Source organism: Centrocercus urophasianus, unplaced genomic scaffold, assembly GCF_019232065.1.
Source record: "Centrocercus urophasianus isolate 14NV4802_14NV808 unplaced genomic scaffold, USGS_Curo_1.0 seq_16, whole genome shotgun sequence".
Lineage (NCBI taxonomy): Eukaryota > Metazoa > Chordata > Aves > Galliformes > Phasianidae > Centrocercus > Centrocercus urophasianus.
In genome coordinates this window covers 29946287-29964068 of record NW_024884711.1, presented here as the reverse complement: position 1 = coordinate 29964068, position 17782 = coordinate 29946287, and the positions used below count along the sequence as shown (strand labels likewise).

Sequence of the window (17782 nt, the reverse complement as noted above, 5' to 3'; positions counted from 1 at the left end):
TAATGAACTTAAGATGTGACAGGGGAGATTCATGTTGATAGGTTGGATATTAGGAAAAATTTATTCACAAAAAGATTGCTAAGGCATTGGAATAGGTTGTCCAGGGAAGCGGTGAAGTCACTGTCGCTGAGGTTTCCAAGAAATGTGTAGATGTGGCACTGAGGGACATGGTTTAGTGGTCAGGGTGGGGATGGATCAACGGTTGGACTAGAAGATCTTAGTGGTCTTTTCCTTAATGACTATGATTACTCTATGATTATGATTCTGTAATTCATGAGGCCTGGAGAATGGGAACGGCTTATCAGGATGTTGTTTGTTGTGTCCAAGTTAATGGTGAGGGCAGAGGCTGTGATGCAGACAGCGAATTGGTACTGTTGCCCTGATGTTGTGACAGAAAGCCAAAGTATGCTGGGGCATTATCTGTTCATGTCTGCCGCAGGTAGATCCACTTCCATCAGTTCATCATCTCATGGTGGATTCACCTCTGTGGGCTTCCTGTCCCCTGATGGACTGGTGTATCTTGCCCACTTGCAATTCTCTGGATAACTGATGTGCCTTGGCCATACACCTTTCTCTGTCTGATGGACTCACCTGGGCCTCACGCTGCTTTCTATTGGTTTTATGTTCATTATCTGTATGTTTCTGGTTTCATGAGCTCTGTCCACTGTTTTTGTGTCTTCTCCAAAGGAACAGCTCCTTCTAAGTTTTTCATTGATCTGCTGCTGTTCTTTGTGCACACTGTAGAGAATCTGACTTTGTCATTAAGCACCAGCTGGGTACCCTTCTCATCCTCAGGCTGAGACAACTCCTCTACCTCCAGAACTCAAGGTCCATAGTAGGTCTCTGAGGGGAGAATCCTCTTGCCATGGTGCAGCATTCAAAAGAAAAGTAAGTCCACATTTGCCCCCTTCCTTGGGAATCTATGCAGAAGAGATGCCACCTCTTCCAGAGTGGTGAGAACTGGGGATGGGACTGGAAATCATCCTGCAGGTAAGCCTGCTAGAAGTTAATGGATGGACTCCCAGCTAATTCTAGCCTGAAGGCTGCACAGGGAGATGGGCATCTGGACCTCGACAGCACCATTGTGACTGCATTGATGGGAGCCCTGGCATAATAGTTTTCCACACAGGCCAGCTGCGTTGCAGGTGGATCCACCTCCATGGGCTCCGCAGCAGCAGTCACAGTGCCAGCCATTGCTTGAAGGCCATGGGTACACTTCATCCTTCACTTGTTCTTCTCCTCTGCCTCTCTAGTTCTGCAAACCTAGTCTCTTCCTTCCCCCATAAAAATGGGCAACTGTCACTCCAGGTTCTCTTGATTCCAAGCCTGGTTGGATATCATGAGAGATCTGGTAGTTCTGGGAGTGCTGGGCCAGATACAGGGGCTTTTATAAGGCCCCCAGCAAAGAGTGGGGCAGTGGTGACTACCGTTACATTAAGAAGCCTCTGATGGTGACTGTGATGGTGGGATTGGTGCCTGGCATAGGAGGAGGAGGGAGCTGAAAAATAAGGTGCACAAGGGGAGGTGGAAGGCAGTCCTTGTGGCCAATGGGCAGCCTATCTCTTTCACAAGCAAAGTGGCATGGAGGAGCTGTCCCCCAAAAAAGGGTCTCAGCCACCCTAACCTAAATCAGTCTTGCTCTTCCTTCTTTCAAGACTAGGACGATCTTTGAGGCTTCATTTATATTTACGCGTGTACATTTATATGTACATTTCCCAGGGAAAAATAATCTTTTTTTTTTTTTTTAATAGATGGCTTTGCTGCCAAAAACTGAGTATATCTGCAGAATAGGGAGCAGCACTTTCACCAACACGAGATTTTATGTGCAAAGCAAGAAGGCTAACCCTGTGTCCTTGGCTGCTTCATGCTGACTTCATAAATGGACTTATATACAGTCCCATCTTTGGGCTTTTCAAAGATATCTTGCTGATGTCATGGATTTAAGTTAGATTTGTTAAAGGTCTGCTGGATCGCTTAGCCTTTCAATGTGGGTCTGTGCAGAGTTATTTCTGATGAAGTATTTTCACTTTAAACCTTTTCATTCATGGTGATTTATTACTGTTTTATTTCTAATGTTTATGCCACACATAGTTCCTCAAAGGATCAATTTTTCAGGGCACTCACTGCTGAAGGTACTCTGCATTTGTGAGACGGCAGTGAGATTTGGAGTCATGAGGGAGGCATTATAAAATCACAGGCTGGGAGTTTGGTGATGAGTTGCTAAAATGCATCTTTGTGGGAAATGGCTGGATTTATGATACTGTCTGCAGAGATTACAGACGTCCATTTCAAAACTGAATTTCAACAGTTCCAATTATTTACATCACTAAATATAGCAATATTTACAGCTCCTATACAGGATGTTACTTTCTACTTAAAATTGGCTTAGTGCAATTAAATTCCATTTTTGTCCCTGGCCCAGCCCTGGGAGCACCCCCATGACCAACAGCCAACACTGTGCCATCGGCACTGCCAGGCTGCAACTGGGACACAGGCAGGGTGCAGGGCGTGATGGCTCCCATTATGGCAAATGATTTTGTGCATGTCGGTACGCTGGCTAGACACAGTCCTATGAACAGTGAAACATATGCAGCTGTGCTTCGTGTTTTGATTAAGGAATTTGAGAACAGGTTTGAAGATTGCTGAAAAAATCAATCTTTTTGTATATTTGCAAATGCGTTTTCAGTCAACATGTAACTACATTACCTGTGAATTTTCAAATGGATGCATGCAGATATTCAACTGAAAATGTCAGTCATGTTTTATGTTCTTATTGCTTTTTAAAAAAATGTTTTAATGGAAATATATATAAAAAACGTTTTGTTACTTAGGTACATCATCTGTGCCATATATTTTATATATGGTCCACAACAATTCCTTTTCATGCAGCCAGAAGGTTGGAATCCCATGCTGTGGAGATAGAGCACATGAAAAATGTTCCTTTTCAGTGTTCCAGTGATCATTTACTGCAGTGCTGTATGGATTTGTGTGTGATAGGCCTTTGTAAAAACTTGACTCTCAAGAACGCCATGCTAGAATTTTTCCTAATTAAAATTATATGCATTAAAACTGCATTTAGAGAAAATACAAAGGTTTCAAAAATGCACTTCTAGAATTAGGATGGACAGGACAGGTATTATATAACCTTGTGAAACTTCACTTTTGTGATCTAAGAATATTTTTTCCCTGTACATCACCATCATAACCTTAAATGTTAGCTGGTCAAATAAGATGAAGCCAACCCTGGATAAAGGGTTTGGTGCATGAGCAACAGGTATTGTGGGTATCAGTTACGTAGAGAACACTGCTATTCATGGAACTGCTCTGCCAAGTGTTGCAAAATTTGTCTGTAGCAAACAAAGCACAGGGCATAGGAAGCAAAGGAAATAGTTATGGATAAAGTAGTTGAATTCAGCCATGGAGAGAAAGGTGTTTCAATTTTTTGCTACAGTTTTTTTCCTTGTGACTCAACAGCTGTTCAAGATTTTTCATATTTTATCTTGTTTCTTCATACACTTAACTTAGGTCTCTAACTTGAACTTTTTCAAGTTTTAGGATTCTGAAATTGGATACCCTGAGACTATTGTTGCTCTTGATGAAGTGCAGATAATGTCATTCCTACTTTCCAAGATGCGATTAGAAGGTTAATGATTGATGAAAGATGTAGAAAAACTCCTGAAGAAAGTAATATCCCTACCCTGATAGTAGGATTTGATTGGTCTGGTACAAAAAAGGATACGACCGTGTATAGAATGATCTCTGCTATAGACAGAATAAAGAAGGGGACCTGTCAAAGGATAATATATGATTACTTGATTAAAGACAATATCCTAATGTATTTGTACAAGAGGGACAAATTGAGCTTATCCAGGCAACTGTTTCCTAACTTACGAATGCTTGACTTTGCAATCTCCTAAATACTCTTTTCATGCAGCAATTTTTTTTTTTTTAACATGTGATTTATGTTACAACTGGGGAAGAGGATGGTAAACTCGTTACGAAGAGAGTCTGAAATGTGAAAATACAGTAAAAGACTACAAATTTAGTGATAGCTATTTTTTTGTATTTGAAAGTAGTGCTTGCTTGGTACTATGTTGGTATCCAATGTTCTGTAGTTACTGCTTTGAGAATGAGAGATATCTCTGTAGTTGCAGTATGTGTGGAGGTGAGCCTTCTTGGAATCTTAGGGGCAGTTGCCTCAGCAGTGGGAAATTTTGCCCAGTTGCTGGCTGTGCTGTCTCTGGTCTTGGATGAGGGAAGGCTTTCCCTTTAAGGGCTGAAAGCACTTTCATAAGTGCTTTATTTACAGTAAGAAAAAAATACACTTGCTAGGGGCGCTCTCTGTGAAAAATAAAAACAACCATGTTCTTCTGTATTTTCTATTCTGTAGGTAAAATACAAAAGAGACTTTGAAGAAAGCAAAGGAAGAGGGTTCAGTATTGTGACCGATACGCCCGAGTTACAAAGACTGAAAAGGACTCAGGAACAAATCAGTAATGTATGTGACTGCCACCTCAAGTGGTTGGAGGTGGAGAAATAGTGTGTCTGAGAAAAGGAGTGTTTGTTGATGTTTCTGATGCAGTCTGTGAGAGTGAAGAATCTGATTTTGGTGAGTGATTTGTGTATGCTAGATTTTGAAGTGTGTGCAACTTTATGCCGTGGACTTGTACAGCACATTGGCAATGTGTGTTCACCTCTCCAGATTTCATCAAGTGTGCTCGTAGTACTTTCTATACCACAATGCTTTTACACTTTTTTTTTCTTTTTTTTTTTCAATTATCTGCTGGGAAATAAGAATACTTTTGTATCTTTGACTTAGATATGTTATACAAATAACATAAACTGCCAAGTGATTTTTTTTTTTTTTTTAGCAGGGGCTGTCAAATCTTAACCTGCAAGATGAAGCTTTCAAAAATCAAATAAAACTTTAATACCGAGTTTTAAAAGAAAATACATGCAAGACAGTGTTCACACATTGAGAAGGCAATGGCAAATAGAAAACCTTCACCACATGTTTCAGTAGCTTAGAAAGTGAATGCAGAGTGCTTTCAAGAGTGGAATATTTAAAAATAGGACTTTTCCTGAGTTACATTTTCACTGAAAAAGTTTTTTGTGTTGTATTCATTTGTAATACACTTAACTCTCTACATGATGGAGGATTGGGTGACACATAGTGCAATTTATGATACATGTAAAGCAGGTAACAATCAGTGTGTACTAGGAACATACAGAATATATACTACTGGTTTTTCCTAATTTCTCTCCAGTTGTTCTGCTTCTACTAGAACTTTTCTCTGTGGTGTTTTTTTTTTTTTTTCTCAATTTTTTTTCAAAATTATTTTTAGTGATAAAATGCTAGCATGGTATCAGATTGCAATTATGGTTATGGGAAGAAAATGAAATTTTTTTTTTTTTTTTTACTTGAAAGAAAAATATTTTTTTCAAGTTGGGAAATTATTGGAAAAAACTCACTAAATAATAGGAATTTGTCACAGCAATGGAGATATTCCATTCCTGTTGAAATCTTCACCACTTAAGATTTTGATGTCCAGAGCTGGTCTTTGAGGTGAAAAATTGAGGTTTCATTTCCTGGAGCCTTGGCCATCTGGGAGGGCAGTTAATTTAAGAGCTGTGCAGATGATCCTGTGGGTAGATAAGCTCATATCTTATGTTAATGTTGGGGCCAACTGAAATTTCTGATCTGTGAAACAGAAGAATGCATCCTTCAGAGTGCCAAAAAACATGGCCATTAAGACTTCAGTTTGGGATCTGGGAAACTTCAGTGAGTCCCTGCTTTTAATCAGCTACATTTTTATTCAGACCAGGAACTTAACTTAGGTCCTCACATGACCTACATAGCTTCTTAGAGCAGAGGTGATTCTTTCGTGTGCAATAGTTCTGGAACACATCAAGGAGATGAAACGAGCAGTGCTCAAATGCTTAATCCCTTGTGTGGAACTGCTCTTTTAGGAAAGGTCAAGCGGGGTACCCTACAACAGGCCTATGGTATTCATTTTTGGATATTGGTGAACCAAGAAATTTAATTTAGATCTTCTAAGCCTAGTACCCTCAACATCAGCACTTAGGATGGTATGACACAGCTCACTTACATACTCTTTCTCTTGTTCAAAGCAAATTGGGTTTTCCATTGTTGAAATCTGGAAAATTAAAGCCAAATTCAGGATGTTTTGTGAGATGGGAAACAGTTTTCTCCCCAGCTCTATTTTGGATTGGGATAAGGGGTTTACTCTTTTAGCAGAACACCTTATTGCATAATGCATGATGCTGTCTGGTACTAGAACCAAACATATTTATCTGCCTTTCCAGACCCAGAAATATCTTTCTGAAGGTGAAAACTGTTTTATTTTTTTTTCCTGTTTCAATATTCATCTCTTCTCTTATCATTCCTAACTACCTCAGCCTTAACAATGCCAATTTGTTCCTTCCAGTCTTAACACAGAGTTGTTTTATTTTCTTGATGTGTATAGATGACACAGATTTTAAGTCACGGACATTATTAGAAATAATTAATCTAGATACAATGGAATTTAAAAATGTGCATTATAAACGAAATTGCATTTTCTTTACATTTCTTTAAATTAATCTCATTTGATTTATAGCCTTACGTCCTAGAAAGACAATTCTGCGTTGACCACAACTTGAATCTAATTGGCAAATTCCTGTAGTATAGAAATGCATTCCACACAGAGTAGCCTTTATATTTAGCAGGTAAACAGTATACATCATGGACTAAGGATCTAAATAAGAGTACAAGACATTGAGAGGTAAGCACTTTAATAATTTTAAAATAATTTTTCTTTTTATATGTAGCAAAATGGAAGAATGCTAATATGTATATATATTTAATTTTCAGTTTTGTTTTGATTTCATCTTGAAGTATTAGAAAGTTCTCAAAGAGCCTATTTGAAACAAAATTGTAGCTGCTGCCTTGAGGGGTAAGTGCTTAGCTATTTTTGATGAAAATAAATAATAATGATAGGTATTATCTAGTGGAAACCTTTTTAAAATATTGTCTTTTGCTGTGGTAATAAGTTTTGAAAGGTAGATTAAAACTAATGTAGAGCTCTGATCTTTGAAAGAATATCTTATGCTATCAGTATAAAGCCTATGATAGAGAAGAGAGCAGGGGGAGTGGAAGGAGAGTGGACTGATGGAGGGAGGTTGGAGTTCAGTTGCTATTTTGCCACCAGCAATATGACTTCTGAAGACTTAGCTCAATCTAATGGAATTTGTTTCATAGCATGGTGGATATATCAGAAACAGAATGGGATTTCTTGGAAAAGAAAGAAATGTACTCTCATGTTTCTTATTCTTTTTAGCATTAGAAGCCTAATTATGTGGATGTATGGCATGCTTGTTAGAATCACAAAGCCTCTCTAGGACTTTCAGGATCAGCTACTGCAATCTACAGCTGTTGCAGCTTAGTAGTGAGCTAGCTTGAGAGGTGTAAGCCAGGCATACAAGCACGCTAGTTTTGATTGATATAGAGAATGCTACATAAACTAAGCAGCTTTTTTTACTGATGAGTTTGTAGGACTTTCTTTCTATGGCTGAGCAGGCATTTTAAAAAAGGAAAACATTATATTAATTAATGTATGTGAAAATGCTTATAGTTTACTGTATGTTTTCTTTGTCCCCAATTATTTCAAATATAAGGTTTTCATCACTTCTGCTGCAAATGAAGTTTCTTGGCACTGAATACAAACAAAATGTTGGCGTGTTAATATAAACAAAACTTATGCTGTTTGTGTAGGGAAATGTATTAACTTTGTTAAAAACCTAGGGGTATTATTTGTCTATTTAGAACTTTGAGATATAGGATTTTGATTATGAATGCAAGTATTCTCAAGATTAAAAAAAAAAACAAAACGTATTTTGATAGGTGATTTTGCTGATAGGCTAACTGTAAACTGATCTTCCAGGTTAACGTGGTAAAATAACAGAATAATTAAAGATGGCAAAAATCTATTTATTGATCTCTCATAACACATGGCTAAATGAAGAAGTAGGCGCTCAATCTAATAATCTTTCCTTTGGGGAAATTAAACACTTAAAACAGTTCACCGCAATGAGCTGCAACTTATACTTTTATGTTCAGCTGTATGGTTTGAAGCCTGTTTTATACTTTGTGATAAAATCTTAAATCTGTTCCTGGTAAATCTCTGTACAGTGTACAGCAAGGCAAAGGTCCATAGAAGTTGAGGTGATGTGAAGCTTTCACTAAGATATAGGCCAGTTCTTGAATAGCAGTCTTGTTAGATTGTATTACTGGAAGGGTACATGGAAGCCTTCATAGGGGTTGTCCTCATTACACTGAGTCCCTATATAGGCATTTCTCACTTCCCCTTTCATGCTAATATGACCTTAAATCATTGGAAGCAAGTAGCAAGCAGCTTATGTCTGTGCCCTTTTTGCATATGAGGAAGATAGCAAAATTTGCAAAATGTGGTCTTGCAATTTCTTTATATGTAAGTTTCCAGCAGGTATAAATTATATGTAAAACTGGAAACTGTGCCTTAGGGTAAAAAAGGAATATAAGAAAACAGATCAGATTTGGTTTACAAAGCGTATTTCTGAGGTATTCCACTTTGGTTAAGACCTTATATGAAGATGGAACATCCTTATCAAAGAGAAGATAATTTTATCATTCCTCTATGTAGAGGGAGATGAGCTCTGCACTGATGTTAGTGAACCCAAGTACAATTGATTATGTTAAAGCTGCAAATACAGCCAACTAGTTTTATTTAGACATCGTAATTCCAAAGAGTAAATTAACAGAATTCTTTGATTATTTGTATGAAAATAATTTCAAACATTAAATTAAAATACAATTGAATTGTAGTGTAAAATTCCATTTTTCTTAGGTATATATGTTTTGATGATATTCAGTAGAATTTTGCAAATGAAAATCTTGTAACATTCTTAAAGGCAGCTTGTGAATTTGAATATGAGAGATTGCAATGCTACATATTCACTGTCTTTGATTTTGAAATGTTGCATGCTTTAATTTTTTTTTTTTTTTTTTTTTTTTTTTTTTTAATATATTAAGCGTTAACTGCCTTCAGTTGAATTTATACAGCTTCAAGGGAGGTGATGGAGGACCAAATATCTTTTTTTTTGGAAAAAAGACATGAAGAAAAAGAATTGGCCATGGCCTCAGATGTGGTGCAAATGTATATGCGTATATATATATATATATATACATGTATAAAACCAAAGGAAGAATTAAAGTCATATTACTACTGTACTTGTGCACTTCTGCACATCTGTAATTAGAAACTGGTCTTAACAGATACTGAGACATAGCTCCATTTTTGGAATGTATTGGCACAATTGATCAACCAGTTTACTTGCTCAAATGTAAGGCTGTCTCTCAAACTGCCAAAACAGACTGTAGAGAAAATTGGCAGAAGATGCTGTGAACAAGGCCTGGAGTTTCATTTATAGTATTCATGGTGTAATGCCTGCAGATACTTGTCTCTAAGGACTTTTCCCCTGCATTGAACTCAAGTGAAGGAGAACAATAGCATGAAAGGAAACAAGAAAAATTGATTGCAACATGAATGTCTACATTTCACAAAGCCAACCATGGCACATCAACAGACTGGGTAAGAATGTTAAACTGCACACAAAAAGAGCTTATGTTATTTTAGTGCTGGGATTTTCAGTGCTTCTGATGTGATTCATACTGATCTGACTGTCTCTACATTACTAAGCATGATTTTTGTTGTTTCATTTATAAAATATGCATATGATCATATATGACAACTGTATCTTTCTACATAACAGGAGTAGCAGTTTATGAACTGCTGCATGCATGAAACAGACATGCAAAACTCAGCTCACAATGGTGCTGATTGTCTTCTTCCCTTGACAGTTTAATGCAACTTCAAGAGCTATTAATTACTTGGTGTGTTTTTGGTTTAATTCCAGACAACTGCATTTCAAATATGGTGGCTGTAACTCATGTAATGAAACAAATCACACTTGTATTCAACCACTTTTTTTTCTGATTGGAAGATAGGAGGTTGAATATGTAATTCCTATTCCTAATATAAGTGTACCTCTGTAAGAAGATGGAACTTCTACTGTGCTCTTATGCAGTAAAACATACATGTACAGAGTCATTTCCAACCTTGTCCCAGTTCTGGGTTCCTCTTCTAGCCTTGCTTTTTATATGTACATACAAATAGAGACTCTGAGAAGCCTGCTTGTCTTTCGGCTTTCTGCTACTTTTGTGTTGAAGTATTTTGACTTCTTATTAATGCAGAGTCCTGATAAATGCTTTGGAAATGACTTAGAAAATGAATCACATTAATTTTAGATGACAATGAATATTTGCTGCAAACAGATTCTTATATAGCTTCAAATACTCTGTAACTTTCAGAAATTTGTATGGTGACTGAACACATTACAGAATCACAGAATGGCCCAGGTTGGAAGGGACCTCAAGGATCATGAATCTCCAATCTTCCTGCCACAGGTAGGGCCATCAACCACCAACCTCCCCATTTAAAACTAGACCAGGCTGCCCAGGGCCCCATCCAACCTGGCTTTGAATACCTTCAAGGACGGGGCATCCATAGCCTCTCTGGGCAGCCTCACCAGCGCCTCACCATTCTCATAGTAAAGAACTTCCCCCTGACATCCAAACTAAATCTTCCCTTCCTCGACTTGAAACCATTTCCCCATGTCCTGCTGAAATCTACCCTTTCAAAGAGTTGACTCCTCTCCTGTTTATAGGCTCCCTTTACATTCTGAAAGGCTGCAATGAAGTCACCCTGCAGCCTTCTTTTCTCCAGGCTGAATAAGCCCAGCTCCCTCAGCCTGTTTTTGTAGGGAGTTGCTCCAGCTCCCAGATCACCTTTATGGCTCTTCTCTGGACCCTCTCTAACAGCTCTCTGTCTTTCTTGTACTGGGGGCTCCAGACCTGGATGCAGTGTTCCAGATGGGGCCTCACAAGAGCTGAGTAGAGGAGGACAATCACCTCCCTGTCCCTGCTGGCCACCCCTCTTCTGATGGAGCCCAGGATACCATTTGCTTTCCGAGCCGCAAGGGCACACTGCTGGCTCATGTTAAGTTTTTCATCCATCAGGACCCGCAGGTCCTTCTCTGCAGGGCTGCTCTCAAGGACCGCTCCTTCCAGCCTGTATGGATGCCTGGGATTCCTCCGGCCCAAGTGCAAAACCTTGCACTTTGCTGTGTTGAACCTCATTAGGTTCACCTTGGCCCACCTTTCATATCTGTTTAGACAGAAATCATGTTAAGTGATCAGCTGGAGACCTTTGAGGATGCTTTTCAAACTTCAGTGTATATTCAACTTAATAATTCTATGATTCTATGAAAAAATCTTTAATTAATAATCATTATTATTATATAAAAGTATTATTAAAGTTAGGAAAATACTATATTAAATCAGCTCCTGTATTCTTTTTGTAATTCCTGTATTCTTTTTGTAATTCTTTTCCTACATTTTCAGTAAAAGATCAAATTATATAATGGCCTCTTGCTCTCTTCACTTCTTCCTACTTTGTTCTGAATGTAGAGTAGTCAACAAGCATTCATCCTTGTGATACTTTTTCATTTATTATATTTTTACTGTGCCAGATAATATCCTTTACACCATAAAATGTTCCTGTGAGAACAACCAGTAGCTTCCTTCTGGACTTTTCCTTAAAGCTTCTTTCTCATTTCTTTACTGTAGGGAATCAAATTATTTTCAGTATGTTTTAAGAAATGGGAAGGTGTTGGAATGCTCTTTTATGCAGCTTTATTTACATAAAGAACTAAACCATAGAGATTAAAGTATTCACATTTAACCAGTGAGTGGTCCCAGAGTAAACCCTTGCCTTCTATTTTGGCTGTCCATTAAAGGCAGAGAGAGGCACACCTTTGCTAAGGAATTTCACAGCTGTTTACTGGAAAGGAGGGAATCATTGAGAATCTGGAGCAGTGTGGTCCTGTTGCACCAGAGTGACACTGACTTCTTTCACTGTCCACATACCCTTCTCCCAGTCTCCCAGTTTTCTTAATCCCTGTGATGTGTATGACAATAAATCCAAACACATGGGAAAAAAAAAAGTAATTTTTTGACTCTAAAATGCCAAGATGAAGAATACTTTTTGGATGGTCATCTACTCACTACAGTATTGTGTAGGGATCTGTCAGTACGGGTAGAATTGAATAATGTAACAAACAGGAAAATTTGCAGGAGTAAGTCACATTAGGTTGTATTCCATGGATGTAGTAAAGCCAGTATCCATCCATAACAAGGTGATGCTCTTCACCTGCTAAAGATCAGCTACCTGGTTCAGAGCAGGAAAAGCTTTAGAATGTATCAGTAACATGTTGAAAGATGACTTATTTTATGACACAAATGGAAAGATGCATAACTCTTCAACAGAAAGAACGGAAGGATTTTTACCAATCAGTACCTGGAAAACAGAATTGTGCCCAAGAGGGGCAACTGTATTTGGAAAAGCTGTTAGTGTTAAAAGCAGGAATTTATAATGGTCATCAGTGGATAGTTTCAGCTATTATATCCCAAACTGCCTGTAAAAGCATTAGGTGTGCAAATTCAGATGGGTGTTTGGGTAAGTCCATTGAAATATTAAACCCAAATGTATAGTGATCTTATGGTAAGCTACAAATATGTGAAAAAAACCCACCTCTGTATCATCAAATTGTCTAAAATGGAACTGCTTGGCTGTCAGAGCTGAGTATTTGGGCTTGAATGGCATGTGACCTTGGGACAATTTCTGCTGGAGAAGGATCTCTTTCAACAGCTCAACAGTGAGCAGTGAAAACTGCTCAAAGAATCCTCTCAACTGTGAGGCTGAAACTGTCCTTAGAGATGTGAGAGGAAATATTTTAGCTTAAGTGGATCTGTGGTAGTTGAAGGAAGCAGATGTGACACTCTTATAGGTCCTTTTAAAATAATCTTATTCCATCTGGCTTTGTTCTTAGACTCGATCAGAAAAGAAACATTTTCACTCTATTTAAAAATAAGGTTTTTTTTAATGGATAGTAATGCTTTATGATTATTTTTTTTCCCTGCAGTTTCAGAAGTCTTTTTAATATAAGAAATTAATGTTAATATTCCTTATTTTCTTCTATATCACTGTTTTCATATGAAATTAAGTGATTGCAAAAACTGTTGAGCTTTATGAAGCGTTAAAATATATCCCAAAGTTTCTAAAAGTTTTCAGTGATGTTTCAACAGAGAATAGAATAGTTTTTCTGATTCTATTTCAATTTCTAATTGAAATAAATAAAACTGACAGAATGACTGTAACCTTGCTAACTGTATTGACAGTATAAATGGAGTTGTGTGGTGGAAATAAAACAAACCATCTAGAGATGTACCTAAAGGTTAGCATTTAATAAATAGAAGGTTAGAATTTAATAAATTACTGTTTAAATGGATCAACTCATGCATGAGAAATGAATGCTAGTTGTAAATTGGATGCAAACCCGTAGACTTTAAGGGGAATTGAATCAACTGGTCATCTAAATTTCTTGATAGAGATGTTCTGATATGTTTTCCCTTTTGAAAAACAGCAACAAAGGTAAGTATTACAGAGAAATAATTAAAACACATGTTTGTGTTAGGTTAGAACTGTGTCATTCAAATTCAGAACTTCTTTGAAGTCATTGAATTCATTTATGTCACTGGCACTAGTAAATTTTACTTTGATATTGTTAAACCTGTATTTGGTTACACCTGTGTTTGAGTTGATGGGATGCATACACATCCATACATGAGATGCACTTTAATTTAGAGTGGTCTCCAATCTAGAAGAATACCTCTTGGGCTTTTTCTGTTTAAAATAATAATAAAAAAGAAGTATCTAGTTTGTTTTACCTTCTTTTTATGATATAATATTCAGATTAAGTAGCAGGGCAAATTTCTTATGAAAAACATCAGCAATTTAAGAAATAATTAAATAATCTTCAAATATATAGTGCAGTGTTTAATGAATTTCATTTTAATCCATGGCAATTACTGTTTCTTGTCAGCAGATGCAGAAGTAAAACCTTACGTTAATATGCACTTACTGAACATCCTAATTGGAGTCTAAAACAGCTATGTAAGTATAAGCACGGAATTGACAGTTAATTTCTTTTCACATTTTGCTCCAGTATTGACTAGCACATGCACTGCTTTGTACTGCAGTTTATGCAACAACAAAAAAATCAGTTTGTAATGAAGACAAATATAAAAAGTGTTCTTTAGCAACTGTTGTAAGCATCAATCTCTTATCTGACTGAAGTGTTTTTGTCTTAAAATGCAGGTGACTTCAAGACTTGGTTTATTTGGAAGGTTTCTGATGTTTAAATGTATGGTTTTGGCTTTTTCTTTTATGGTACTATGCAAGTAAACAATTATGATCTCTCCTTCCCCCAGGTTTTTTCCAATGTCACTTGAATATATTTAAGCAATATCAAAATCACTCATTATTTTTAATGAGAATGTATTTTTGAAGCCCTTGTTTTACATACAGTAAAAAGAAAATGAAATAAAATGTCCTTCCACAGTAACTCAACTTGGGAGCTAATTAATTTTTTGGCATTCTAAAAACTTAATTAGCCCAAAATTTGAACATCAGGACTTAGTAACTCCAGAGATCCTTGAGTAGTTAAGTGCTTGTAAGGAAAAGACAATTCCTAATTTCCTCGTTTCCCTATGTTGTCCATTTCATTGCAGCTTTTAATTCAGCCTTATCTGATGTTTTTGTACTGCACATCAGTTGCTAAGGCAGCATCTTATGCAGTAAACCTCCTGCTGAAGAACAAGATGCTCTACTTCTTCTAAAGCTAATACCATCTTTAATCTTGATCCCTGGAGATTTGAATGTCTCACCCCTATAATGCTCACAGACTTCATTGACCTTGACAGCAGGGGAATCTGGTCCTCTGTGGCACTCAGTTATTTTTTTACATGTTAACACATGTGTCTGTGATTTCCTTAGGCTGTCAGTAGTTGCATTAGTTGTGACAAAGCCAGCACTGTAGTAAGTGTAATGATTAAACTTTTTAACAATCCTGACACAAGAGAGGAAGTAGACAAAGTTTGCATGTGACATTTCTGCTTATGTCTACAGAGATCACAGAGACTGAGTTTACTTTTCCAAAAAACAGATTAGGCTATCACAGTATTGCTTTCTAACTGTTTCAGTTCTGTTCAAATAATGGTTTAGTTTCAGAAATGTTTGTTTACTCCTTTTTAAGTTCTTTCTCTGTCTTATGCCAATTTACTCCTCCTGTTAGCAACCACAGTATTTTAATGTAAATCTTCTAAGTATTTTTTCAGATCAGCCTTGAGTTATTTTTTTTCCTCCTGTCTTTTCACATTTAGTAAGTTAGTAAGCTTGTGTGGCTAAATACTGGCTGTTGGGGAAGACCATTCTGAAGAAAATGATATTTGAATGGTGATTATCTTGAACTTCAAAGCTGGTTGTCTTCAGCCTTACTGAGCCTCAGTCCTGCTGCCCCTGCTTTGTATCTGTCCTTCCTTTCTCCATTAGAGAATGATGGCATAAATAGAAACCCTAATCATTTTGGCCAGTCCAACCCTTTTCCAGCTTTAAGAAGTGAAGTACACTTCAAAGTCATGTCTTTGGTGACGTTAACTTTTTTTTTAAATAGAATTTGGCATAATAGGGTAACAGTTCCCAATTTCCAGAAAATGAGTAGGTATATGGTTGAGAAGAATAGTGGGGTTGGTGTGAGTTTTGGCACAACAGTTTTGATCTTTGAGGAAGAAGGAAGATTGGAATATGAGGAAGCTGTGGTAAGATCCACTGTGTACATCAGGGCAAGATATAAGTGTCTTCAGGGCTGTTACTCAGTGTACTGAGGAGAGCTGGAGCCATTTGGTAGCACTGTTCCTACTGGCACCACTAATAGGAAATTAAGGAGTCAGGGAGCCTGAGAAGGTGTATCCAGCTCACCTCATGTTTTCTTGTCTGCTCAGCAGGAAGACTTGCTCTGATGTGGGCTGGGTTACCCTTGTCTTCAGTGCTGTGAGCACAAGGGAAATGACCAAAGGGTTTCTTTACCTGTACAGAGAGGGCTGTAGATATGAGCAGGGCAAGAGCAGCAGGCATGGAATGAGGTCACTTGTTTGGCATTACCTTTTGTTTAACATTCCTTTCTGTGCAGCATGTGGTTCTGGCTCAGATAATAGCTGGCAAGCTGTCTTGAGTCGAGAAATTATTAGCAGTTGGGTTCCTTTTCATCAGAAAATTACAAGTTTATGGTGGAAAGGCTTTAAAAAGCTTGGTGGTGATAGAAAATTTAGCAGAATTATTGGCTCTGAAGATTATGGCAAAAGATATGAAAGGCTCAGTGTTGAGGGATTGAAGATTAAACAATTGGTGTGTCTCAAAAAGGGGTAGATACTGAGAAGTCACAAAAGAAAATTAAACTTTCTGTATGAACAAAAAGCCAAGTGGGATATGCATATAAAGTAACAGGTAGCATGGAATAGGAAAGGAGAATTTGATTCTTTACTCTGTCTTAAAAGGTAAGAGTGAGGAATGTGGAGAGTAATTTTCAGGCATTGTGTTTGAAAGAAAAACATGACTTCTCTCATGACATCTGATTTCTCTTCTGGTCTTTCCATTACTTTCTGTTATGGACTGGAAAGCCTTTTTGAGCCCTGAAAGACAGTTTTTTGAAGAGATGACTGAGATGCAAATGTAACTGGGATATGACAGATAGTCCTTACCTATGTAGATCTTATTGGTGTTATTTTTTGAGTGTTGTTATTAAGGTATTTGGAAACTAGGCAAGGCATAGTAAGACTGAGTGGAGGTGAAGGCTGCTAGGTATTCAAAGGTATTAAGAGCCTTTTAAAGCAAAGAATAACCACCAGTGTTCTCACACAGCCACTTCAGTTAACTGATCAGATATTCAAGAGTAAGATGGCATTTTAGCTTTGTCTGGAAGTGTGATTTTCAAGTGTATCCCCTAATTAGAGCATGCAAAGTGGAGCAATTACAACTGAAACTAAACTGAGTGATACGCTCTAGCTGTTAGAACATATATAGTCCTTCAGACCAGACTTGAGGTATTCCATAGCTACTCCGATCTCCCATAGAATATGGAGTTTATGCACTCAGCACCAACTGTTTTATTCTACGTCTGCCCCTTTTATGCTGCAATACCTGCTGATGAAAACATTTCTTATGTTATCCTAGCTAGGAACTAGTTGTCACTTCAGTGCTGCATTCCTGTTGGACTCTAAAGAGATACTGACTATAACTACAGGCTTTAAAATTCAGAAAGTGGAAGGGTGGAAGAATTGGATCCTGAAAATCAGATTGTTGCATGACCTCTGTTTGCCCTTTCACGGGGTCACTGAGGCTTGTCTGGACTGTGCAGTAAACTTGTAATTTATGTTTGTGGAGAATGTCAGGAAGAAGATTCATGTCTGGATGTGCAGGTGCTCCGTTAAGATTTAGAAAGACATGAATTGATTAGGTGGTTATTGCCACATGCAAAATTAGCCTGGTCAGAGACCCCTAACAAGGAAGCTTGGTGCACAACTAGAGCACCAGGCTGCAGCTGATAGAGCCTCAAAATGTTAATGGTATGTAACTCAGATAACTTTGGAAATGAATAGGTTTTTGCTCACACATCTCTGATATTCTAGGCCGAAACTTTTAGGGATGACATGCTGCATTAACTACATGTAAGAACTGACTTTTCCTGTGTTTTTTGAGTTTGGATCCATAGAAGATAAGCACCCACTGTG

At 37.5% G+C, this 17782-nt stretch overlaps 1 protein-coding gene across 1 annotated transcript in view; it reads left to right on the top strand.

The window, feature by feature from the left end:
- NEBL (nebulette) overlaps positions 1-17782 on the top strand; it is a 240161-nt gene that overhangs the window by 105835 nt on the left and 116544 nt on the right. Inside the window, exon 4 of the mRNA XM_042817112.1 lies at positions 4391-4498. Within this exon, the coding sequence (XP_042673046.1) occupies positions 4391-4498 (108 nt within the window). The remainder of the gene's footprint in view (positions 1-4390; positions 4499-17782) is intronic.